At 40.0% G+C, this 27,032-nt stretch overlaps 1 protein-coding gene across 1 annotated transcript; it reads right to left on the bottom strand.

Annotated features, from left to right (window-relative positions):
- Positions 1-814: 814 nt before the first annotated feature.
- On the bottom strand, positions 815-25,926 carry LOC114481936 (neurabin-2-like). Its single transcript, XM_028477012.1, has 10 exons — positions 24,649-25,926; positions 9,057-9,189; positions 8,197-8,317; positions 8,015-8,119; positions 5,702-5,834; positions 3,877-4,029; positions 3,743-3,796; positions 3,456-3,685; positions 3,277-3,373; positions 815-2,110 (listed from the first exon to the last, which is right to left on the bottom strand). Exons 1-10 carry the CDS (start codon positions 25,924-25,926, stop codon positions 2,060-2,062), a joined length of 2,355 nt encoding a protein of 784 aa, XP_028332813.1. The 3' UTR covers positions 815-2,059.
- Between the last annotated feature and the right edge of the window lie 1,106 nt (positions 25,927-27,032).

Below are 27,032 nucleotides of genomic sequence, written 5' to 3'. Positions count from 1 at the left end.
GCAAGAGGTGATCTAAATCAGAGGTTTTCAAATTGTGGGTTGTGACCCCTAAAAGTAGGTTGTGCTTTCATTTAGAAAGCCATTTCTTAAGGCTTTCATTTTATACTTGGGATAATAAGGGCAGTAATTTAGATTTTTGGTTTGTTGGTAGGGTTACATTAAACGTACTTGATTTTGGCAAAAGAAGAAACTGTACGTCATTGAAGATTCCGTTAATTTATGGAGGGATTGAGATCAATCGTTGGCGAAATGTCAAAAATTCTTATCTGATTTGTGATTGACCCGATTTTTATTAAAGTTATACGTTTTTAGAGTTTGAATGATCATTATACCATGATCAGGATCAATTGATCCAGATAACTGCTAAAATGTTAAAAACAGATTTGTTGCTTTGTTTTGTGTGTTTTTGTTGTATTTTGTTTAATTCTTTGTGATTTTTTTGTGGTCAATTTTTGTATTTTTCTTGTTTTGTATACTTTTCTGTCATTTTAAAATTTTGTGTCTTATTTTGTATATATCTGCTGTTTGTTTAGGTGGGTTTGTTTCTGTTGTCGTTGTGGGAGTTATTTTGAATGTGTTTTTTATCTATAGGTTGTTGGTGGTTGTTTTGTGTTTTTTTTAGGTTTTTTGTATATTATGTTGGGCTTCATATTCCTTCTAACTTTTTAAATCACAATTTTGAGGGTTGCACAAAATTGTACCACCAGTTACTTTGATCTGATCTACAAACATGCAGAACAGCGGCTCTCCGGGACCAGACTTGCGTCCATTTCTAAAAGAAAAAATACATAAAAAAAGAAAATAGATGCAACAACCACTGATGACCATTTATTCCACAAAACATACAATGCAAAGCATGTGCACTGTACAAGCCTTAATTAATATGAAAATATCATACCCATGCCTGTTTTTTTTTTCTCCATCAATTCATGATTAAAATTTTCATTTTCCCCGTCCTCCACATTCACTACCATTTTACATAACACTGTTAATCAAACTGGCTATTGGTAACCTTTTTAACTTTGTTTAAAGGCTCATGTTTACACCTTAACTATATCATAAATATTAAGTAAAAATGACCCAAACCATAATGACTTACTGGTATGACACAAACATGAACAATTGTTTCTTTTTCGAGCTGTGCGTAAATTGAAACAGGTAGAAACTGGGCAGTGTTTTAGGTGTCGAGTGCAGCTGCTGGTTGGAGACGAGCTTCTTTGTGGCTGGTAAAAGGCTCCGCTCACGTCACATTTATTAAGGGCTTTCCCATCGCCAGTCCCACATAATAGGAACCATACAAGTTCCTCACAACAAGGGGGTGGGGTGGGGTGGGGGAACATTGATCCGTCGTAGTTTGTGGCACTGCAGCTGTGGAGGCTTGTTTCCATTCCAATGATCCTTCCATAAAGACATGAGGAAAGGTTACTCCTAAAGAGTCTCGTGTAAAAATAAATACACAAACACTTCTGAAAGGTAGGCAGCGGGTGGTTCTTGGTTATTTCATTAGATTCCAAGGAAGGTTGGGTTAACATTACAGTTTCAACTCAAACTCGTCCCGTAATTGTTCAATACTACCAAACGTTCCGGTAAAAGCACCATTGTCAATCGATCTTCATCCAATGTACACACGTCCATCAAAATATACACGTAACCTCCACTTCCGTTAGTTTATATTATGTTATACACATCAGAATTTTTTTTTTTTTTTTTTTTTACAAATCAAACTGATTGTTAAACCACACGGTATCACATCTGTACAAAGAAAAAAAAAAAATTAAAGAAAGGTCACAAATCAGGCAAAAGAACAGAAAGGGTTTGGAATTTTTGGCAAATAAAAGCAACAAAAACACACAAAATAAGGAATTGAATACTGAAAAGTAGAAAAAGGAATGGTACATTTACACGTTCCCTGGAAAGTTAACGAAATACAAAGCCCTAAGACACACAAACTGAGCCCACGTCGGAGTAAAAAGACCCCAGAGCTTGTCTTGGTTCCACAAACATTCCCATTATCAGGTGAGGGTGATACAGGTGGACAGCGAGGTTTTGTTTTTATTTTTTATAAAGGTTCAGATTTCAGCTCCTCCACTCTGCACTCCAGATCAGCAACCTGGAAAACACACAAAACAACACGTTTGAGGGGATGCTAGCTGCCGGTGCTGACTCAGCAGTGCTAGCTTACAACCACCTAGCGTCACGCACTGCTTCAAACAACCAAATAGGCTATAACTTCAAAACTGTATTTATTTATTCATGTATACAAATTCACAAAGGTATAATCTTTAAGAATATTATCAGTTTATGATTTAAGTGTCTATAGTAGCCAAGAGGAAATATTGCTAGCTTAAAACTATACCTCGCCACATCCAGGGCTAATGCTATGGCTAAAATGCCAAAATTATATTTATTACTTAACATAACACTTATTGTATTTGTTTTGTTTTGTAAAGTGTGATTACATGTCCTGAAATGTGATTATTTATATAAGTTCAGTTTTTGGGGGTTAAATCAAAGCAGCAAAACTATTATTTATAAAAGTGTAATAAAAATTGTAAAAAAAAAAAAAAAAACAGAAATACTTTAAAAAAATATGGTTAATTAAAAGGGTCCAAAGTAAAAAATAAATAAATAAAAAAACATTTACTACCAAAATGTATTCATTGAAAAGATCTACTACAATCTTACATAAATAACACATTACATGATTTCTTTCCCCAGTTTTATTGATAGTTTCCAAAAAGTACAGTAACAATTCAATTTATTCTATATTTGTTTGATGAAATCTTAAACATATTAAATTGTGATTTGATTGTACCAATTATTGGGATTTTAATTTCCCTTTATTTATTTTTTATTTTTATTTTTTTTAAATGATATTTAATAATAATTTCCCTATTTCTGTTAAGTGGAAAATATCAATGTTGTCACTCAATTCTGGGTTAAATTTGCTGATACAAAAAGTCACACAGGCACATTTATTAACAAACAGCTGCACAATATGTGCCACTTTTGGCTTTTTCTCCTCTAAGGGACAGCACGTGTGAGTGAGTTCTGTAGTGTGGCTTATTTAGTGGTAGACCTGGGTTAGGACACACTCACTAATACATCTAACTGTGCTTTTCGTGCTGTTCTGAGAAGGAAAGAAAGCAGTGACTCCTAAAATGAGTGTTTTAATACAAAATAAGATATTATAATTTTCGATATCACCAAAATCAAAAAGCTCGATATATTTGAATATTGATATATTGCCCAGCCCGAGGTTACCCCCTCCATTACCTGTTCTTGGAGTTGTCCCGACTCTTCTTTCAAAAGAGAAGCTTCAGCCCCGACTTGTGCACATCGCTGAGTCTCCTTCTTCAGATACTCAATCTCCCTGTTTGGAGACATCGTCACATCTTCAGTTCTAATGTAAAACTTGATAAAAACTCACTACGTTGGTGATTAAACTGCCTTACTTCTGCTGGTACTCCTTGATCAGGCGCTTGGCTTTGCTGTATTTACGCTCCAGCGCCTGATACTGAGCCTGCGTCTCCTTCAGGTGCTCGTCCACCGCCTGGCACAGGCTCTGAGCCTCCATCCAGTAGCCCTCCAGCTTCTCCATGCGCTCCTTGTTCTCCTGCAGCGTCTGCTCCAGCTGGGCTTTGTCCATACGCCAGCGCTGCTTTTCCTGCTCGGCGTGGTGCAGCTGAGGACATAAAGCGTCGGAATCTGAAGCGAAACGGGCTGTGATTTGAAGCCTCACCTTTCTTTTCAGCTGCTGTATCTCAGCCTGGGTGACGGCGTGCTTTATCTGAAGCTTTGATGTGGAAAAAGGAGAATATTTTAAACACTCCAGTAGTTTCTTTAGCTATTATGAATGTTTAGGTGTGTCTTCACCTCTTTGTACTTATGAGCTAGTTTCTCCGGGTCGGTCTCCAGAGGCGACATGTCCTCGTTCTCCGCCAAGTCAAACACCTCGATGGCACTGGGATACGGAGGACTGGCCTCCTCCTCGTCTTCCTCCTCTTCATCTGTGCCGTAATCCCCGCCCTGCAAGAAAATATGTAATGTAGCGTTGTCAAAGTCATTTTAGTTTAGGGGCCAAATATGAACCAATTTGATCTCAAGTGGGCCGCAGATTTTAAGGTGGAAAAAAGAACAATTTTCAATCATTTTTAACATCTGTCCCTGCTGGATCTTCATTTTCAAAATTCTTAATTTTGTAACCATTTTTTGTGTAATTTAGATTAATTATTTTATGTGAAATAGCAAAATTTGTGGAAAACTGTTGAGTTCTTTCCACAATTTGCAATTAAAAATGACTGCATTACTGTGGTGTAAACAAAGGAAAACTGCAAGCCCCTAAAAATATTGCAGTTTCTATAAATTGGTGAATTTGAGATAACTACAACTGGATTATTTGGTAATTTACACAATAATTCATGTTTTCTCTGTCATTTTTACTGTCTCCTGGGGGCCAAATTTGATGTTATTCTAAAGGGCCGCATTTGGCCCCTGAGCCTTGAGTTTGACACGTGATGTATAGAGAGTTCTGATTTTAAACCTGATCCTGGTATAAGGATTAATTACACTATTTCCATAATAATAACCATACAGTTTTTTGGGGGGAGAAATCGCGATGAGAGGGTTGCGGATCGGATTTGGATTAATTACGAACCGATGCACATTTTTTAAATTTTACAAATGATGAGAGAAAGGCATTTTTCTATTTTTCAGGACATCCCACACACTTTGGTCTAAAAAAATTCAGACATTTTTCCCAATTATTCCGTGAATATCCAATAGGCACACTGTAAACTTTTAGTTTGGTCAGATGTATACTTTCTGAGATATGGACAATTTAGTGAGTTATGTGTTGATTTTTCTTCCATTTTCAGATCAGTCTTGGTTCTGCATTACGAGAGAGAAGACCATAAATGATCAAAACTGTACAATTAAATCTATTCAGAAAAAATCTTCCATTCCACTTATTTACAAAGTTAATAAATGTGTGTTATCACTCATTTATTCCATCATTATGATCTATATTTATTAGGCGGGGCTACTGGACTCACTTTGTTCTTCTTTATTTGTGAACAGATTTGGGGTTGATTTCTCATTTATTTGTGAGTCAAATATTACGACGATTGGTGGTACCGAATCATTGGCACATACCAATATAGAAATGGAGCCCATTACCCCATACGTGTCACGGAGGTGCCAGAGAGCCCCCGGGGCCCCACTTTTCAAATGACTACTCCTCCGGGGACCCACCCATCATTTCTGGTAATTTCCAAATTTATGAGAACACAGTCGTGTGATATATCATTTCAAAGGTAATCCAACGTAGATTATGATTATGCCTCGCACAATTTGATTAGGGGCCCGATTTTTTTGGCAATTTCCATTAAAGTCGTTTTCTCATTTATTTGTGAGTCAAATATTGCGACAGTTGGTGGTACTGAATCATTGACACGTACCAATATATGAATGGGCCCATTAAGCCGTATGTGCCACGGGGGTGCCAGGAGTCTTAACAAAATATTCCCGTCAGTTAAATGGGGAACTTGGATTCAAAAGAAAGAAAAAAGGGGTACTTTAGCCAAAGAACTTTGAGAACCACTGCTCTAAAGGGCCGGATTTGGCCCCCGGGCCTTGAGTTTGACACATGTGCACTAGGTGGTGTTATGTGGGAATGAGGTGGTGACCAGTCCCCACTGACCTCCTGTTCGTCCATGTACTGGTTGTAGCGCTGCTCCATCATCTCCCTCTGCCAGCGCTCCTGCTCCAGGGTCTGCTGGATGAGCTGGGCCACCTCACTCTGCTCGCCCGGCTTCTCTCGCCCAATCACGAACCTGCGTTCAGAGTCAGATGAGCATCCGTTAGTAATGTGTTTTTCAACCATTAGTGCCGTGACCCCATGTGGGGTCGCCAGGGGTGAACTGGGACAAAAATTCCTCCTTATCATTTTCTATCCAGACCAGGTACATAATCAGAGGACACCATGTAGAAGCTGTTATTAAGTCAATGATGCTCAACATGAGGCTCTTTATGTCTTAAATTAATTTTTTATTCCCCAGAAAACCTTAAAAGGGAGAAACTTTTTAACCACTTTTTACCTCTTTCTTTTGGCCATTTTGCAACTTTGTCCTTTTCAAAAACTTCTGACACTTTTTTTCAGATTTTAGCTTCCTTTTGCCAATAAATACCCTTTTCTTCCTATTTTTTGTCCATTTTGACACTTTTACACAATTTCTGTCCTTTCTTGAACTTTCTTGGCCACTTTTTATCAAAATAAGCTAACTTTTGCTCAATAAAAACCACTTGTTTCCTTTTTCCCGACATTTTGCCTCTTTGTTCCACATTTTTGCCCTTTTTCACTATTATTTGCCACATTTTGCCCATTTAAGCTACTTTTAGCCATTACATACCACCTGGTATTTATTATTTTGCATCCCCATGTTCCCCATTAAGCCCTTAAATAGATAATAAAAGAATAACAAGAGAGAAATCACCAGTAATATAAATAGAATAAATACAAAATAAAACAAATATACAATAGTGACCAATGGCTGCAGCTTCCTTTCATTACGTTACAGAAGCCGCCCGAGTCCTGATTGAGACCCACAAATCTTCATCTAATTACAGTAAACAGCAAGCAGGGAGAAACCAGTGAATCACCAGTAAACCACAGACGGGCTGTTGCAGCAGACCTTTCCATTTCAGCGCCACTAACGGGTAATTAAACGTGCACACACGCACTTCCTGTTCTGTCTGTCTCTATATGAATAGGTCTGAGCTGCTCTACCCTTGAAGCTCCATTCATAATGGATGATCCTACCAACGCTGACAATTATCTTAACAAACACTGACCACTAAAGCCTGAATTATGAATGTAGCTCATGAGCAAACCCAACAAAATTGATTCCCGCCTGGTTTTTGGAGCCATTTTTATCTTCTGTGGCTCTAAAAATAAGGCTTATAATCGTGACGCGGTTGAGATGTGATCTACAGAGGCAGGATGTGGTGAAGTCAGCTCAGGTTCGCTCGTGCACTGTGTTCACATTGGTAACTTTCACAAAATCTGAAAACAACTAGAAAAAAACCCCACGCTGTAGTATTTTCTCTGAGCCTGTGTGAGGCGCTGTGGCTACTCAGTGCATGTGGAAAACGAAAAAGGGAGGAAGACTTGTTTATGTTGAATCCCAACAACAAGATGGGAATAAAGATGGTAAATACACAGAGGTTTTGCTGCAGTTTAGATGGATTTTCAACAGTTTGGGGAAAGAAAAGGGATTTCAACTGGCAACTCTGTTCATATGCAAGACTCCGAGATGAGCAACTTAAGTCACAGTGATGGAATTGTCTGATCAGGAAGTCACAATATCAACAGTCATTCATTGTTTTCGGGGTCATTTTTGTTTATTTTGTGTGGGTTTATATTTTTGTATATTTCAGATTGTCGTCTTGTGCGTTGGTTGAGTAATTTTGTTCATGTTTCTGATGTTCTTTTGTGTATTCTTCTGTAGGGTTGTACATTTTTGCTTCTTTTTTCTGTTGTTCTGTGTATTACCCTGACATTTTCTGTGCTTTGGTTGTCTTTATGTGTATTTTTGTAGCAGTCTTGTTTGTTGTTGGTGTCATTTTGTGTATCTTGTTGTGTATATTTGTCTGTTATTTTTGTGTGTTTTTGTTGTCTTGTGCGTCTGTGGTGTAAATTTGTGTATTAATGTAGTGGTGTTGTTTTTCTGTAATTTTTCTGTGCTTTTATAATCGTTGTGTGTGTCTTTAGTGTTATTTTGTGTATTTTTCTCAAATTTTGTGTATTTTTTGTAGTCGTGTGTGTTTTCTTAGTTGTCTTGCATGTTTTTGGTGTCTTTTTGTGTATTTTTGTAGTTATCTTGGGGTTTTTTGGTGTCATTTTGTGTATTTTTGTAGTTTTCTTGGGGTTTTTTGGTGTCATTTTGTGTATTTTTGTAGTTGTCTTGTGTGTTTTTGTTGTTAGGACTCTCAAACGGGAAGACGGGACTCTTACTTGACGGTTCCTGACGTGTTCCTGAGCACGGAGGCAGCAAAGTTTTGCGTGACTCCCACCAGACTGGTTCCATCCACCTCCACGATCAAATCATTCACCTGGATCCTGGACGAGAAACGGGTTTACAAATCTTCACATGGGCCAGTGACATAATAGCACTAGCACGTTAGCTTGGAACGTACCGTCCGTCCCTCTGTGCTGCTCCTCCGTCTGTCACCGTTTTGACAAAGATGCCCAGTTTCTCCAAACCCATGTCGGCTCCTGCACCCATCCCAATGATGCTGATACCCAGGCCGTCGCTATCTGTGAGAGGGCAGAGCAAAACCCAAACAGTTATATTAATTTCTAACATCTGCGCTTCTGTTCCAGGTGGTCCTGCTGACCGCTCTCTCTGCTTATGCCTCTCCATGTAGCTCATGGAAGAGTGAGGGGGAACTCCCTTTGCTTCAGACTGCACGCTAAATAAAACAATTTGACGAAAGTGATCCTGACTGAACTAATCTTTCAGATATTTCTGGGTAATCGTTCAATCTCCACATCAGGAAAAGTCAATCCATCTTTTTTATTTGTTGTGCGGTTGAAAGGATTAAGTATGACATCAGTTTTAACATGGAAAACATTAACGAAGCAAAATGTAGCATTTGATCTTAAACTGGAGCTTTTCACTTTTTTTTCTGAATGCAATTAGCACACGAGCGCATTCTTTACAATTAAAATGATGATCTCATGCAATATGCCCTCTAAACAATTCTAAATATAGACTTCTATACATAGATGCATGCACCAGAACAATGCTGGGTGTGCGGCTCACTTGGGAAAATAAACCATTGGCCGGTTTGTTTTGTAGAAAAGTAGAAAGTTGGCGTACTTTTTAATGTTAGAAATAAAATCTTTAATGATACATGGTAAATGAGGTCCTGAAAGGTCCACAGGGGAGATTCTAGCGTTTTGTAGTGAAGTAAGATCACGGTTGATTGGCCTGGAGCAGCTACAGATGCTGGAATAATTGAGCAGCAGCACTTTAGCGTCGTCGATCACGTACCTTTCTCCAGCTCCACGGGGAACAGGTCCAGCCTCTCCACCCTTTTCTCCAGCTCGTACTCTGCAGACGCCGCCATGGGATCCACGTCTTCATTGCGTCTGTCATAGTCCTCGTTATTATAGGTGGCAAACACCTGAGGAGAAAGGCAATAGTGAACTGTGTTTAGTACGGTCCAAAAACAGACTTTTTCTGATTATAATTGAACTTCCTCAGAGGTGAAAGTAATGGTTTACAAGTACTCGCGTTACTGTAATTAAGTTGCTTTTTTCTTCTACTTGTACTTTTTTGAGTATATTTCTAAATCAGTAATTTTACTTGTACTTAAGTATGTTTTAAAAGAATCAAAGTAAGTAGTTACATTTGTACACCCAACCATTCCTGAGTAAATTTTAATTTTTTTGTTGTAAAATGATCAACGGACATTGTGAAACTACAAAAAATGTATTAACCACACAACAATCGAATGCATCACATCATAGCCGACCAATCAGGTTAAACTTAATGCATGGCGCCAAAACAGCAGTTTTAAAGTTCATAAATGTAGCTATACTTAGAGCCTGAAAATTATTTGATTTTGAATTGAATTCATTGGTGTTATTTTATCTAAAAACTAACTGTAAATTTTGACAAACATTTTATTTTATACAGATGAATTTGGGATTTTTACCAAATATCGCTAAAATTAATAATAAATAATATTTAATAATGCATTGGATTTTATATAGCGCTTTTTCATAGACACTCAACGTTCTTTTTACAGTGATGTGCATTATTCTTACACTCCACACACGGTGGTGGTAAGCTACTATTGTCGCCACAGCTGCCCTGGGGCAGACTGACAGAAGCGAGGCTGCCATAGTGAACCATCAGTCCTTCACTCACACTACGTTCATACTAGGCAATGTGGGTAAAGTGCCTTGTGCAAGGATACAACAGCAGTTACTTGGACAGAGCAGGGTTCAAACCCCCAACCTTTCGGTTATTGGACGACCCACTGATCCACGGTTGCCGCTATTTTGGTAAATTAGGTTAAATTCAAATGCTGACAGCCGTCCAGCATTTACACACAGAACATCACAAAGCTTGCCAGAGCGATCTCAGCTCTGACATATTTGCATCATTACATAGATTCATGCTTCATTAATAACTGACCACCATCATTAAAGCTGCAGTTTGTAACTTTTTTTGGCATTTGGTCAAAAATCCATAATCATCTTTGAGCATATTGTAATCCAAAGTGAAGAGTGAATCTCTTTTCCTTCTCCTGGGCCTGAAAAATGACATTTATAAATCCAGGAGTGTGACGCTGGATGTCAGCCAATCAGAGATCCTTCTACAAACACGTGAGCTATTTTGGGCATTTCTATTGGCTGCTCGATTGAAGTCAGACGCGTTCAGGGACCATCGGTAGTAAAAGTGTTCCAGCAGACGTCTCCATCACGGTGTTAGGAACAACAGTTGCACGGCAAATAAGGCAAAAAAAAAAAACCGCAGATCGAGGTGGAGAAGCAACAGAATAAAGTCACAAACACAGAGGAGGAAAGGATCGCTTTCGCTTTGCGTCCTCGCGGTCCCTCCGTGACTGCGCAGGGTCTGCAGCACACACACAGACCTCCTTCAGAGGGAGGGTGAGGATAAATGGAGTGTAAAGAAAAGAAAAGAAAAGAGAAGCTAATTCAAGGTGAATTCATTTTACAGTCTGAAGGCGGCTGCGGCTCAGGGCAGTAACTACAGTGATACGTGCATTCATGTTAGAGACTGTAAGACATCAGAAAAATCTCCACAAACACAAGATAACGTCCATACACTTGTCACTAGTCTCTATTGAGAAAAAAGTTGCTAAAAGCGTTCACAAAGACACTGGTATGGGAGGTTGACTTTCGGTTTTGGTTTCAAAACGGAGCAGAGAGAGGATTCTACAACCTGCAGCTTTAAGACAAATGTGATGTGAGTCAAAAGCATTGATTACTTTTGCTGAGAGCATTTTCCCTCAACGTCTGCAATTGCTGCACAGCGGTAATGTGTGTCGGACACTGAAAGGGGAATTAATCAGCGTTGTTAAAGTTGTGAGGACAGAGAGCGCTGTTTAAAGGCCTTCTCCACTGGGCAGTTCACACGGCCACCAGCAGAATGCTAATAAAGACACACACAGAACAATCCACAAGAAGTGCCATTTTTAAAGGGAACAACATTTGCTCAAAACTGGAGCCTCGGGTCCTTTATTCGATTAACTTTTCGTTCTGCTGTAACACGTTCACACTTCATTTCATGTGCCTGTCGCCTCTTTGTGTTCGAGCACCTCTGACGCACTGCCCTGTTTGTCCATCTGTGGAACAAAAGTATCGTTTCAAAGCTTCAGTGCAGCTCTTCAGTTTTACAGTAGATGTCCCGTTGCCATGGCAATCAGAGAGATAAAAAGCCCATCACGGCTGTAACAAACCCCTCACCTCCCAATAATGTATCCGATTTCACTCAGATTCTCTTCCAGCATTTTATTTTTTTACACGTAGTTAAAGATTCTGCCTCTGTTGCACGTATGCATGCATGCATTTAGTATCATTTGTTTTCCATTGACTTTTTAAAAAGCCTTTTTTAAGCTTTGAATTCGCTTTCATTCATCTTCCTTTCTGTTCTGCAACAGGATTTCATTCCAAATTAGAGCTGTGCGCTATATCGATATTTTTCCCTGTTTTCCATTTTGGTGAAAATGACTAGATCGCCTATATCAATATACATATTTTTCATAGCTTATTTTGTATCAAAATACTCGCTGCTACATTACTTCTCAGAACATCATGAAAAGCACAGATAGATGGATTGCTAAGTGCGTCCAAACCCAGATCGACCACTAAACAAGCCACACTACAGAACTCACTCACACGTGCTGTCCCTTTATAGGAGAAAAAGCCAAAAGTGGAACATTTTGTGCAACTGTTTGTTAATAAATGTGCCTGTGTGGCTTTTTGCATCAGCAAATTTAACTTTATTGAATTAAAATTAGAGATTTTTATCGTATATCGCCATTTTGAGGAAAAAATATCGAGATATTAGTTTTGGTCTACATTGCCTAGCTCTATTTCACATATTAGAACATGTCATCAAATGACAACAACTGGCCTTTGTAATAATATTTGCTATGAAAAATATGAAAATATAATTGTGTGCACGTGTAACCTAAAGCCGTACTGCAGACAACTGACTGCACATTGAATTCTAATGGATTTTGATTTAGGTTACCTTTGTATTTAGACGGATTAACAGAATGTGGATTACACACACACACACACACACACACACACACACACACACAAGCATGGTTTGCATCCTAAGTAACACAACATAAAACAGCAAAAAAAAAGCCTGCCCGCCCACTGTGGCACCCTTGAACGATGGTGAAGCCAGAGCTAACTCGCCGTGCCCTCATTTTACACAAACGTGGAGACTCTGTAACGTTTCGTGTCAACAGAAAAGACACAGAAAAGACACTTGTGTGCATAAGTTTGGAGGAGCTTTGCTTTTTTTCTTCCCACACAGACGCAGCATGAGGCCAGTGAAAGCTCAGCCTTATGTAAGGTCTGTAGTTGAACTCCTCCAACGGTGAGCTGGTTATCTTTGGAAGACAAACATCGGGATTAAAGGCAGTGGGGCAAAAGGGTGGGGGCGGGTGGTGGGCGGGCGGGGCCGGAGATGGATGCTGTTCCAGTTGTGGTGGATAGTAGGTCAGAGGCACAGACAGATGGTCAGGAAAGTCCCTTCCTCCCTCCCTCTGCTGCCAGCAGCCTGGGACGTCCTACAAAACGATCAGTGGGCAGCTATAGCTATAGCTACAGCAGCTAGGGTTGGGGTCAATCATAATTGTAATTGCGTAATTGATAATGAATTACAATTATGACGCAATCATAATTGTTACTGAAAAAGATCTGTTGCTGCTGTAATTTAGTTCAGATAATTGACTTTGTAATTGTAATTGACTTTGGAAATTCTATAAATTTACGATTTAATTAAATGCAAACTTTTGGAACCATGTTACAGTTTTATGACTTACACATACTTAGTTAACAATCAATAAATTATATTTCATATCCACTTTTCCCACTACCTATCAGTTCTCTTGAATATCAATTTATCGTAAAAAATAATAAAAATCTAGGGGTATACTGACAGAAAAAATGCACCCACGCTAAATATATGAATACCAATATTTTCATTGATCAGGAAGCCTAACAAGGTATCCAAGAGATGAGAAACAAATTACATGATAGATAATATTTTTTTGTGTATTTTACAGCTCATTTAAAGCTGCAGTGTGTAAGTTATTTTGGCGTAATTTGGTCAAAAATGAAGAACAGACTCCGCGGAGGTTCCTCTGACTCGGTGTGTGCGGCGGACTGTGCGCGATCCGCTTTCAGTCCGTGCACAGTCTGCCCCACATCCCGAGTTAGAGAGAGAGAAAGAGTGATAACAGACGGGATAAATAGCTTGAGAACCTAAAAGAAACATCATCTAAGGTAGAGAGAACAGCAGAGGAGCAGCTGTGAGCCTCTTACTGTCCTCACAGCAGCGTGCTTTCATGTCTCTAAAACATCATAAATACAATAACACCAGAAGTCACTACATTTGTTCCTAGTCTCTATTGAGAAAGTGTGCGTGTGTACGCGAGCGTTCACAAGAAGAACGGTGAGTTTAGTTCAGGAGGGGAGGGGGGGAGCGTGGAGTGTCTCACGATTCTACATACTGCAGCTTTAAAAATCATAATCAAGCTATAATTGAACATGGAAAATTGGAGACATAATTGTAACTGAAAAATGTAATAGACCCCAACCCTGACAGCAGCTAGCAGAGTGTGTTAGCAGTTAGCAGAGCACACACGTATGACAATGAAGGGTATTTTACAGCAACAGTTAGGCCTTTGTGATGTCATCGAGAAGACGAAACGATCAGGTCACTGAAGTCAAATGCAGCAACAATGACGTGAGTGCGTAACAAGTCAACGCTTCACAACTCCTGCCCCCAAAGCGACTCATCCACCGCTGTGCTGCTTGTCCTCTTCATTTCCTAGACAGATCTAAATTTGGAACCCACCCCTGATGTGTGGAGGTTGTTCACAGCAGAAATGATGTGTCTTCCACTCTCTCTGCATTCTTTAGGGAACGCCGTTTCGCCAGTTTTCCCTCACTGCCTTCTTAAGGTAGAACCAAACAAACGTGTTAGGATAATCCAGGGGTTCTCAAACTGTGGGCCACACCCCCTCGTCATGACAGGGAACATCATGGACTGAACTAGGGTCTTGTGCACAATGTTCGAGACTTATGTAATTCATAAAAAACTCAACGTTTAGCCTGGCCTCTGATTTTCAAACTGACGGAAATTACCAAATCCACTTCCTGAAATGGATATGGTAATCTTCTTATTCAATACAATACATTATTTTCTGTACAAAATTAAGCAGAAATTGCAATTTGACATAGAATGTAACCTCATATGTATGTTTTGGGACAATGTCACGCAATAAAAACGCACATTTTCTCCGTAATTGTGTGGCCAAAGAGATGGAAATGTCAAATTTTGTGCCAAATCTTCCGATATGACAGATTTTACCTCCTGAAATGGAAATAACAATACAACAGGGACTAAACCCTCACCTAGATATACTGGGACAAACTCACGTATATAACAACGCGCGCAAAATCTCGCACTACGTGATTTCAGCGTGTGCTTGTGGCGCACTTCAGCAACATAAAAATAAAATGTTAAATCAACAACGATACATAGTTATTGATGCAGAAAAAGGTCACAATGGCATCCACTAATATTACAAAATACGATTACTTCCTCTGGAAATAGTTACTTTCCCTTTCAGAAGTGGATTTTCTTCTAGGGCGGTACTACTGTGGTGTGTTATTGGTTCAGAATTGGGCGATTGATCTAGATTCCAGATGTGCCTCCCGCAGACGTTGGCCGCAATCGTGTGGGATTTGATGAAGTTGCCGTGGCAACGGTAAATGATGCCAAAGCTCTGTCTGTCAGCAGTGGTGTTTCGGTGACCTCAGACGAGACACGCCACCATGGCAACAGGGTCACAGTGTGAGTCATGTGATACAACCGTGTCACTGTTTACACACCACTGTATTAATACAATTTGGATTGTTATTTTGTGCTTTATGACTTTTCCCCATTTTTATTACCTTTTTTATTTTAATTTTCAACAGAACCAGCGGTAAATTACATCTGCAATAAAAATATTTTCTATAATATCACAGTGTTTGCAGAGCATCCAGGAGTCAAACAGCATCCATGCAGGACATTTATTTATATTTTTTGTTTAATTTATTTAATTAAATTTTTTTTTTCACCTTCTCTGCACTTAATGTTGAAGATCAATACTATATGTAGTGCAATATTTTCGGGAATGCTATGCTATTATTATTATTATTATTATTATTATTATTATTATTATTATTATTATTATTATTATTATTATCCCTTTTTTTAAAACAAATGTGCAGATTTTTTAGTCTATTTTTAAAGCATAATCACTACGGGTAATCAGAAAAGCTACCATCCAGTTTCCTCCACTGGTCTTTTACTTTGAAATGTCTCATTAACTCCCACACCTCCTGATAATAATGGACCTTTCATTTCCCAGTTCTGCAAAATGCCTTTTAATAACCGTAGCCACACATCATCATCAGTCTGGGGTGTTGAAACAACAACACAGCCCCCCAGACCAGATTAGACACATTTAGAAAGAAAATACACATCAAACATCAACAAAAAAATGTAACAACTGTCATTGAACAACTGTGGCAACAAACACCAGCTACTAATGTCGAGTGAATCTCCAAACATGCCACTCAGTTCTCTGACATGGAGACTTCAGGCTGTGTAAAACGCCACTCTGGCTTTGGGGAGCGAGACGTTACGTAAGAAGCCTCGGACAAGTGGGCACATGCTGTAAAAGCTTTGCAGCCCACCCACCCACTGCAGGGCACCATGACCGAGTAGGTAATCCGTCTGCTCTCACACTTCTTTCATGCTCTGAGTATAATGCATTGTGGGTAATACTGTGTGCTGTGGCTCAGCAAGCACACAGACAGAATAGAAAGCCAGCTCTGACTGATATTCTTATAATAACAGATAAAATAGAGTTAAAGATAAAGGTAAGATCACGTCCAGCTGTAACCTTCAAGTCTTTCAAAGTAGATTTCTCAGAGAAAAACAGCCTCATCCAGGCCCCGCCTACTCAGACTGATCGAACACCTCCTAAAACGTAAATGTGATTTTTATAATGTACTTACTTTTTAATCTAACCGACAGAAATGGGAATATGACACAGAATGCCACACATTTATTCACTGTTTTTCCCGTAAAAGGTTGGTTGAACGTGAACTCAAAAGACAAAACCTTCCAAAACAGCAATATGACACATTTTAAATCTTTCCTCACCTAAACTGAGCCAATTGCTCTCTATTAACACATTATTTACACATTAGAAAACAATACATATGGGATTTTTGGGGCTGATACTGATATTAAGGGTTTTCAAAAGCAGATATCCAATGTATCGGTCAATAACCGGACTATAATCGTTCAATAATCGCTCATATGGCAATAATCGGTGGGACACAACATCTCTTCTTTTTATCAATATGTAAACATCTCTGTTTTGGCTTTGTATTTCCCATATTTTAAAAACATTACCCACAAGGCCACAGTGTGATAACTACATTGTAAGGGTGGGCAATATATCGAGATTCAAGATATATCGAGTTTTCTATTTTAGCGCTATGGCAAATTACAATATCGCCTATACCGATATATACATTTATAGCTTATATATCTATTTTTATAGCTTATTTTGTATTAAATTGCTCATTTTAGGAGTATCTACTTTCACTACTTCCCAGAACATCGTGAAAATCACAGTTAGATGGATTTCTTAGTGCGTTCTAAGGCAGACCTTCCTCCAAACAAGCCACACTAGAGACCTCAGTCACACGTGCTGTCTTTTAGAAAGAAAAAAAAAAGACCAAAGTGGAACCCGCTGTGCAGCTGTTTGTTAATAAATGTGCCTGTGTGGCATTTTGCATCAACAAATTTAACCTAGAAATGTTTTCCTGATCAACCTAAAACGTTAGACAAGAAACGCAACAGAATTGCTCCACATTTCAGGAGAAACATCTAAACAGCCTTTTTTTTTTTACAAACTAATCCTAAAGCATTCTATAGGATTCGCTGGTGTTCAATTGAATGAATTTTGGTGCTAAAAATCAAATCCACACGATACGGTTTGAGTTACAGCGTCAAAAAGCAGCAGCTCTGTAACTAATTAAACGTAAGTGTAATAAAATGTTGCACTTTTGTGTACTTGAAGCCACACTAATCCTCAATATACTGTACTTCAAGTGTGTCTATGATTAAAGTTAACTTAAAGCATGCTATTTTGTACTAAAGACATTTTAATTGTAATTAAATTATATAAAAAAAAGTTCAACTGGAAACGTAATTAGTGTATTTTTACGTTCTAATATGGAACAACTTAAAGTGTATTTAGTATGCTTTAAGTATATGACTTTAAATATACTAATTTATTCTAAATTTGTAAAATAATAAATGGGTTGGAATTAGGGATGTAACGATTAATCGTAAGACAGTTAAAAATCGATTCATAGGTATCACGGTTCACATTGATACTGTGAAAATTGAATCGCAGTACCTTTTTTTAACCAGCAGAGGGCGCTAGTGTTGGAGGTGGGCGGAATCTGCTGATACTTTCTTTCTGGCCGCCTTCTACTCTTACACATGTTCATAAATGATTCCTTACCCCTTTAGCACCGAAAGAATATCTGTAATATTACGTGAATATCTGTAAAAGTCACAGCAAGATATCTGCATGCCAACCGACCACTGGGTTACCAGCGCCCTCTGCTGGTCCAAACAAATATCTGACGCAAATACTGTGCAATGACTGTTTTCTTTTTTTTAAGTCCAATTGTTAAGGCACAAAATACAATTTCAGTTACACTTTTAAAAAGAAAAAGAACTATTATGCAGTTTTGCATTGTTTACTATAGAACCAGAATTTAAATTAATAGGCTTCTTCTTGATTTGTATTATTCCTTTATTTATTTCATTAAAGATTTATTTTTAGTTAAATTGCATTGTTTTGAATAGTTTATCAAGGGATTCTTCCTCCAATGAAAAATAAAGGGAAAACAGTACACTTTTTTATAGTTTTTTTTTTTTTCCCCAAAAAAAATAAAGGAATACTTTTCAGTCATCATTTGTCTACAGTCCCATTTTGTTAAGTAAATCATGAGAGAATCGTATCGCGAACCCAGTATCGTGAATCGAATCGTATCGGGAGTTGAGTGAATCGTTACATCCCTAATTGGAATGCTTGTTTGCAGTAATACTATTGGACACTTTCCAAATGAATTTGACAAATAAATAAGGTACAAGATAACTTCACAATTAGACTCAAATGTAACCTTAAATTACGTTCAGACCTAATATCAGAGTATTGATATTAAAATGTGTACTTCTGAAATGAATATGTGTAAAATTGAACTACAAACAAGTACACATTTAATTTACAGTATATTTTAGTAAAAAGTGTTTCCGTGAAAGTGTGATGTTATTTTATGTAAGTACATTTTTAATATACTTCAAATACAATAAAGTAAATTTTTCTTTCACCAAGGTGGAGCAGTTCCAAAAGTGCGTTGCGGATGCAAACTGGGTGTTATCCCCGTGAACGCTGCCTTAACTTTGCACCCGTAGCAGGATCGCAACACAGCGGGTTACAGGGGTTCGTTCAGAAGCAGCATAAGCACAGCAGTCAACAATCAAGTGTGAAAGAAAATTATAGGTGTCCTCGGAGCAAGCTGGAAGGATTGCAGCTCTGAGTAGGCAGCGCAAACCCACATGAGAGGGCGGGTGTGTGTGTGTGTGTGTGTGTGTGTGTGTGTGTGTGTGTGTGTGTGTGTGTGTGTGTGTGTGTGTGTGTGTGTGTGTGTGTGTGCGTGCGTGTGTGTGCGTGCGTGCGTGCGTGTGTGTGAGGTGCTGGTGGAGCAGTGTGGGCTAGGTGATGAGTGAGCAAGATGACTGTGAAGTACGAAAAACACATGTGATTATTTCTACTTTGAAAGAAACACAGAACAAATCCAGTGCAGAGGATCCTCCTAATTTATTATTTTTTTTAAAGCTGTGGGTTAAATTATTAAAAAATCACATCAGGACCTATACTATTCATACTCTTGAGTGAAACAGATAGAAGCAAAACAAACAAGCAAAACTGATAAATATGACATGAGAGGCCTGCGATGGACGGCGAGGCAACGCTGGGATGATGATGATGATGGATGCTATTTATACAGCCAGCAGCAGACGAACAACAAAGAGTGGAATGGAGAAGAGAGAGGGAGAGGAGAGGCAAACAAAGAGACGAGTGTGAACTCCACCCTGAAGCTGAGCTGCTATTTTTTGCCTCTTCCAGAAAGAACGTAAAACACGGAGATCCAGAGACCCGACTGTGGCTAGGAGCCAGAATGTGGCTCCGAGGCAGTGGTGGACTGGGACAAAACTTCAGCCCTGGCATTTTGTGTCCAGACCAGTCCACTATATTATCAGAGACACCATGTAGAAGCTGTTATTACATCAGTGATGCTCAATATGTTGCTCTTTATGTCTTCATTTTCATTATATTACCTCTGAAAACCTTAAAAGGGGATATAAAAACATTTTTAACCCTTTTCACATATTTCCTTTGGCCATTTTACAACTTCCTTTGTCCCATTTTTGCCACTTTTCAAAAAGTTACGACACTTTGGCAACCTCGTGCCAATAAATATCAATTTTTTCCTATTTTTGTCCATTTCTGCAAGTTCTTTTTTTGCCACTTTTATCAAATGTTTGTCCTTTCTTTCATTTTTTTCTCCTTTGTCAGCACATGCTGCTGAAGGTCAACACTACAAGAAGAGCAATCTTTCAAAGACAGCAATGCATGTTTTGTTATCGCAGTTAAATAAATGAATTTATTTTATTGCAAAATTGTGACCATGACCAGCCCTCTCTAAGGAAGAGTAAAAAACACTTTATTAAAGGGAGGATAAAAAAAGAGAGAGCAGTGTTACACCTACAGGTGAGGGGGAAGGGAACAGGGAAGAGGGAATCAGGGAAGGAGAATGGAAGGGGTGAGGGAGAGTTGAGTGTTTTAAAGTGAAAGTGAGATGTGATATTATAGTTGTGCATATTGTGCTCATTGTGTTTCTTTTATTTTTTTGGCCACTTCATCCAAATAAACTAACTTTTGCCCAATAAATACCACTTGTTTCCTTTTTTTCCTATATTTTGCCACTTTTTGTTCCATATTCTTGCCCTTTTTCATTATTGTTTGCCACATTTTGCCCATTTAAGCTACCCTTTTGCCATTACAAACCACCAGTTTCACCAATTTGCCAATTTTTTGGCCACTCTTGACTGCTTTTGGCCCATTTTAGTCACTTTTCACTCTTTTATTACCACTTTTGAACCATTTTTGCCCATCTATTTCTATTACCATGTCTGCCTCCCCACAGTCGTCAGAAAAAAAAAATGTAGCGGACTGGACAGGCCCACTTTGGGTCGACGGCCCACCAGGACAATGCCCAGTATGCCAGATTGCCAGCCCACCCCTGCTCTGAGGGGAAGTATGCACTAAAAATGAGCACTTCCTGTTGTGTTGAGAGACTGACAGTAGTGTGCTGCCACATCATGCTGCACAGTGGCATGACATTTAAGCTGCATAATAACGTCCCTCCAGTTGACCTCAACCCCCCCCATCCTTTTACTCACATCCATCCTGGCATCAATCTCCATAACAAAGGCCACAGTGATACAGTGTGAACGAGCCCAGCGGGGGGTCATTCTGCAGTGACACCCGCAGGGTCACGAGCACATTCTGCTTTTTTTCATCACAACAGATCAGATACAACTTTACATCAGCGCAGAGACAAGACTTCCCCTTTGTATCAAAGTGTGACGAAAACTGCACAAAATCTGTATCGTGGTCATAAAATTTAGAAATAATCCGTGCCTTAACAATGCATTTCTCTCAATATGCAAACATCTGGATCCTGACATTTTCTATACATGCTTATCTTGATCAGTGTTGCAGGAGCCTAACAATTTTATACCTTTAAATACAATTCACAGGGAGCAGTCGTGTTCGGCCAGATGTAACATCAAGTTGTTGATTCTGGTGCAGTGTTTACATTCTGGTTTTAGTAGTTATTTTCTCCACATTTTCTTATGAATATTATTGTGATTATTATCACTATGGACAACAAGGCTGTGTGTTGCAGGAAGTACGTGTTACGAAGCCACCGGCGGATGCTCCAAACCTCCTTATAACACTTTGTATTCCTTTGTTCTTTCACGTCTAAAGTGGCAGTAATAATTGTTTAAGTATAAAGCTAAGAAATGTTTCGGTCTTCTGTCTACACGTACCACGTGGGAGAGAAGTGGTCATGTGACTAGGTACGTCATGTCATGTGATGTGCATTTGCGGAAAAAGTGTTTCCATAGTGCTTTTGCGACACATTTCAACATCGAAACGTTCTCATGAAAGCGTAAAAACTTTTTTGCGATATTTGAGTGTTTTTTTTTTTTTTTTAAATTTGGGTGTTTCCATTCCCATTTTTGATTGCGCCATTTATATTTTACGCATTTCCAAGGGTAATGGAAACACAGCTATTGACGCTTTTTTTTTTAGCTAAATAATTTCATAGCGCACACATTATAGCATATAGCAGCATTGTTAGCATAGCATAGCTAGCATACAGCACTGAGAGTGGTGGTGCAGGGACAGCTTCAGCTGTGACTGGCTGTGATAAACAACAGGATCTTTCTGTGGCAGCCAACGTGCACGTCCCAGAGCTCGAGGCACAGCGCAGCATTAGCAGCGAGACTGAGCTGAGGAGAATCTGACGCTCAGTACACAAACCCCAGACGCAGAGAGACACTTGAGATGAAATCTTCCTCCTCCTCCGTGTCTGAGCTGCTCTATCATCTCACAGCTGTGTCACACTTCCTTTGGCCTCCCTTCAAACGCCAACTCTTCCTTTATTCAATTTTCTCTATTTCTTGATTTAACTATCCCAGCTGTTCTTATTTTATCCCATCACTGACCGATTATGTGCCATTATCATCCTCGCTGTGTAGCACATGCATCTCGACCAGAGGTGGGCAACCTCTATCACAACAGGGGCCACAAAAACATGTTTGATTGAGTGAAGGGCCACAATATGTACTTTAATTTAGAATAATGACCAATCTGAGCATTAATATAGGAAAAAACCAAGAGTTTTTAGAGTAATTTTGTGTGTTTTTCTGTCATTATGTGTGTTTGTTTATTATGTGCATTTCTATTGTCCTTTTGTGTATTTTCCCTGTAAAATGGATGTCTTTTGGAGTCATATTGTGTATTTGTGTTGTATTTTTGTTTGCTCGTAGTACTGTGAGTTTGCAAAGTTATTTTTGTATTTTTCTTGTCATTTTGTTTACTTTTGTTTTCATTTTCTGTAATTCTGTATGTTTTTTTTTTTTATAATTTTGTGTACTTTTGTTGTTGTTTGGTGTTACTTGGAGTTTTTTTATGTATTTTGGTTTGGATTTTTGTAGTATTTACTGTAGTTTTTTTTTTTTTCTTTTGTCTTTAGTGTATTTTCTGTAATTTATTTATTTCCTTCCTTTTATGTAATTTTCCTGTTAAATCTAAGTCTTTTGGAGTCAAATTGTTAATTTGTGTTGTCTTTTAGGGGAGTTTTTTGTCATTTTTTTGTATTTCTGTTGTTGAGGTTTTTTTTGTATTTTTGTTTACTTTTGTTGTCATTTTCTGTAATTCTGTATGTTTTTTGAGTCATTTTGTGTGTTTCTGTTGTCTTTTTTGTTAAGTTTTTTGTAGTAGTTTTGTGTCTTTTGTAGTATTTTCTGTGTTTTTATTGTCTTATAGTGTATTTTTCTGTACTGTTGTCATTTTTTTGTATATTTTACTGTATTCTTGCTGTGGTTTTGCCCATGTCTGATCTAGACAGAGGCCTTTTGGGGGCCCTGAGTCAACTGCACAGCAGGAATGTGGAGGGAGGCTACACACTACAGTGCACACACGGGGTGAAGTCAATATGTCAGCATCAGTGTGGCTGGACGACGCACGGGTGGTTGGTGAGAAAAAAGCTGACGGAAACAGAAGATAAGCACGAAGGTCAAGAGCAGCAAAGCCCTGCGTGGAGGGCAAAGGAGGGGCTCACTTTGTCCTTTTTTTAGGGAAGAAGGTGTTAAAACACCAGAAGAAATGTCACATGATCAAGGAGAACATGGAAACTCTTTACAAAACGAGCAGACGGAAGAACTCTGACACTCCAGTGAGAATCCATTCATTCATTTTAAGGCTAACTTTTGTTTTCATATGTTTGTTTTCTTCAGGGGATTCATTTTTGTTTCCATTTCAAAGTAAAAACAGTCAAATATTGACTCAATTTCAATATAATAAAGTGTTTCCTCTATTACTGGGCGATACAGACCAAAACTCATATTGATATATTTTTTTTATACAATATAAATCTAAATTCATGTGACAAAAACAATAAGAAAAGTGAAAGCCCCCAAAAATATTGTGGAATTTTAGGGAATTTTTGTATTTAGAGGGACTGAAATATCTACAACTGAATTAGTTTGTAATTTACACAATGATTTATGTTTTCTCTGTCATTTTTACTTTCCCCTGTGGGCCACATTTAATGCTCTAAAGAGCCGTATTTGGCTCCCGGGCCTTGAGTTTGACACGTGTGGTTTAGGGTAACGAAGAGTTAGGGCAGGGAAGGGCAACATTATCACACTGGGGGCCACAAAAATGTGATTGTATCTGGTCCGAGAGCCACATTATCAACCTTTGTGTCACTATTTAGAATAACAACTGATCTGCTGAGCATTAACGCATTCATACGGGGGCTGTTCTTCTTGTAATTTTGTGTATTTGTCTGTCTTTTTCTGCATTTATGTTGTCGATTTGTGCGTTTTTGGGGTCACTTTCTGTATTTGTGTTGTTGCTGTTGATGACAGTTTGTGTGTCTTTGGAGCTTTCTTGTAATGTGTTGTTTTTGTGCGTTTTTGTGGTCATTTTGTTTGTTTAAGTGGATGTTGTGTCCGTCTTTGTTGTCATTTTGTGTATTTAAGGATTTTTTTTCTGTACTCCATTGTGCTATTTTTTCCAACTTCTCGTATTACAATTTTTGCAGATTTATTTTCGGGGCCCCACAAAACTAGACCGGCCCCCCAGGGGCCACCAGTTGCCCATGTCTGGGTTAGGGTAACAAATGACTCTTAATGACAACCTTGATGACACCTTATTCATGCTAATGATGAGTATAATGTGATAATATTGACAACTTAATCTCAGCCTTATGTGTAAAACTTCAAGTAAAGCGTTACAAAAAAGTTGAAACCCCACCCCCACCCACCCCCCACGCTTGAGGAGAACATACAAACTCAAAAATGCCAGAATATGAAATCACATTGCGTGATGTGATTTGTTCCAACTTTGATTCCCTCTCACCTTGATGGGCTCAGTGCTGAAGCGGATCTTCCTGGAGGGGGGGGGCTCCTCCTCCACACAGAGTCCAGGTATCTCCACGCAGCTGGACTCGGGCTCATAGCGCTCATCATCCTCCTCCTCCTCCTCATCTTCCACCTCCTCCTCTTCTTCATCCTTGTGGCTTCCCCCAAAGTCCTCTCCCACTGCGCTGTAGGTGCTGATATCCACAGTCCTGTCGTCCTCGTCCTGGTCCGCGCCCCCCCTCTTTGGGCACGGCTCCTTGTCTCCTGCTGGTTCTCCATTCTCCATGCTGGTGTGGAGCTCATCGTGGGTGGATGGATGCTCCAGCTCAGATCTGGCCTCCACGCCTGCATCTGAAACAGTCTTTCCCTTTAGTTCCTTTGGTTCTCTTGTGGAAACTTTAATGTTTGGGGAAGAACTTTGGCCCCCGTTGATGCCCTCAGATGGAGGAGTGGCCCTTCCCCTAGGGGTCACCTCCTCTTCTTGGTTGTTAGATGCCAAGGCACTGACCCTCTTGGTGATGATCTTGGAGTTCAGCACCCCCACCTTGGTGCTGACGCCCCTGGAGGGCAGTGGGGGGGTGGAGGAGAGGCGGTGGAGGTTGTTCCTGAGCTCGGCCGCCCTTTCGAACACTGCGCTGAGCTGGCTCACCGTGGGGGACACCGCCTCGCTGGTGTCCAGGCTGTCCAGGGACTCGGTGCTGCCGTTGAACCGGGACACCACGTCCAGCCTGCCCTCCTGGAAGCCCGAGGCCTGTCTGTCGGTCTTCAGCAGGACTTTGGTGGAGCAAAGCTTCTCCTGCTGCTGCTTCTCCTCGAAGATGCGCCGGGTCTCCTGCAGTTTGGAGTAGCTGGGAGAGGACGCCCGCTGGTGCCCGTTCTCCGCCTTGGGGTCGAACTTGCTGACTCGTTCGGACACGGTGGAACCGAGCTTCAGCAACGCGCTGTGGTCCACGTTCTCGTTGAGGCTCCCGGCTCTGGGCAGGGTCAGACGCACGGACTTGTCCCCGGTGCCGGTCCGCAGCCCGTCCGGCTCCCCCTCAGCATCACCGGGGGCCGTGCTCTGCATCTGCTGGAACATGTTCTTGATGCGGTGCACGTTGGAGCCGTACCTGCGGCCCCGGGGCCCATCCTGCATCATCAGGTCCCCGTTCTCCGCATTGTCTCTGACGGGTTTCAGGGCCTGCATCCCCGCCTCGTACGCGTTCCTGTGCGGGGATGGGCTCCGGAGGGTAGAGCCGGAGCCGGTGCTCTTGGATGTGGGTTCAGTCTTCATCATGGTGGATCAGCGGATGCTCAGCGTCGGCATGTCTCCGTTTTTTTTTTTTTCTCAACCCCGCGGAGCCGATCCTGGAGGATCCGGTGTCAGCAGATGGAGACACAAAAACAACAGATCGCATTAAAGGCCCTGCGCGCATCCGCTGCGATGATCCTCCTCTTCCTCCTCTTCCTCCTGCTGCTGCTTCAGTGCAAAGGAGAAAGTGAGCACGATGTCAGCAGCGCACACGCAACCTACCGTGAGAAGCACGTTTGTCAAAAAAACGCATGTTTGCGTGGAATAAATGTGCAGTGCGGAGGCTCGGAGGTAGCTGATGACAGAGTGTTGTGTTTAATCCCTTTTTGCAGACAGCATCATTTAGATCTGTTCATTCTGAGAGCTGCAGATCTCTGGTCCTCTGCTGCTGCATGTAGAGCGCAGGCACGCTGGGTCCTAGCGCCTGCCTCTTCTGTTTAACGCTGTACAGTGGCCCGGGGCCACATATGGCTCTCTATAGAAGTAGATTTGTAAAAAAAGAAAAATAGATATATATTTTTAAAAAAAAAGTTATATTATATTAGTTATATATTTTGCATTTGAACACTTTTTTCTTTGATTGAAAAATCCTATAGACCCCTATACAAAAAAAAAAAAAACAATCGCCGAGTCCGCCCAGCCAATAGGCTTCGACTTCCTGTTTTCGAGACTGTCATTCAAAGTGAGTGTGGAACTGTGCACGGAATCAAGGCCGCGCATCACACCAGCAAACAGGTAAATATGATTTTGGCTCTTACCTGACCCATAGACCAATATCAATGCGACCCGGTACGACCTTGTTATGTTCCACGATGCGCGTGCAGAAAAGTAGAGGCGTAGCTTTTTGGTAGATTGCAGAGGCAGGAGGAAGAAGTGGAGCTGTTGAGGGCGGGACATCGAGACGTCCTCTCAGAAACTCTGGATATCAGTTTTAATGAACCAGAAGCTGGGTTTCCATTATCCTTGGAAATGCACGAAATCCAATAAAAACTGGTCATGGAAACACCTGAATTTCAAAAAAAAAAAAAAAAAAACACTGAAATTTTGCTAAAAAGTTTTGACTCTTTTATGAGGAGGTTTTTCAGACGTTT

The sequence above is a fragment of the Gouania willdenowi genome, chromosome 19, assembly GCF_900634775.1.
Source record: "Gouania willdenowi chromosome 19, fGouWil2.1, whole genome shotgun sequence".
NCBI classification, from domain to species: domain Eukaryota; kingdom Metazoa; phylum Chordata; class Actinopteri; order Blenniiformes; family Gobiesocidae; genus Gouania; species Gouania willdenowi.
The sequence above is the reverse complement of the archived record's forward strand: the minus strand, read 5'-3'. Positions and strand labels throughout refer to the sequence as shown.

Bases quoted from the DNA above. Each gene is read 5' to 3' on its own strand.
- LOC114481936 (XM_028477012.1), bottom strand. From the start codon at position 25,926: ATGATGAAGACTGAACCCACATCCAAGAGCACCGGCTCCGGCTCTACC. The intron at 5,835-8,014 runs GTAAGAGTCCCG...CTCTGAACGCAG, and splicing joins AACACGTCAGGAACCGTCAA to GTTCGTGATTGGGCGAGAGA. The intron at 4,030-5,701 runs GTCAGTGGGGAC...ATTTTCTTGCAG, and splicing joins AGTACATGGACGAACAGGAG to GGCGGGGATTACGGCACAGA.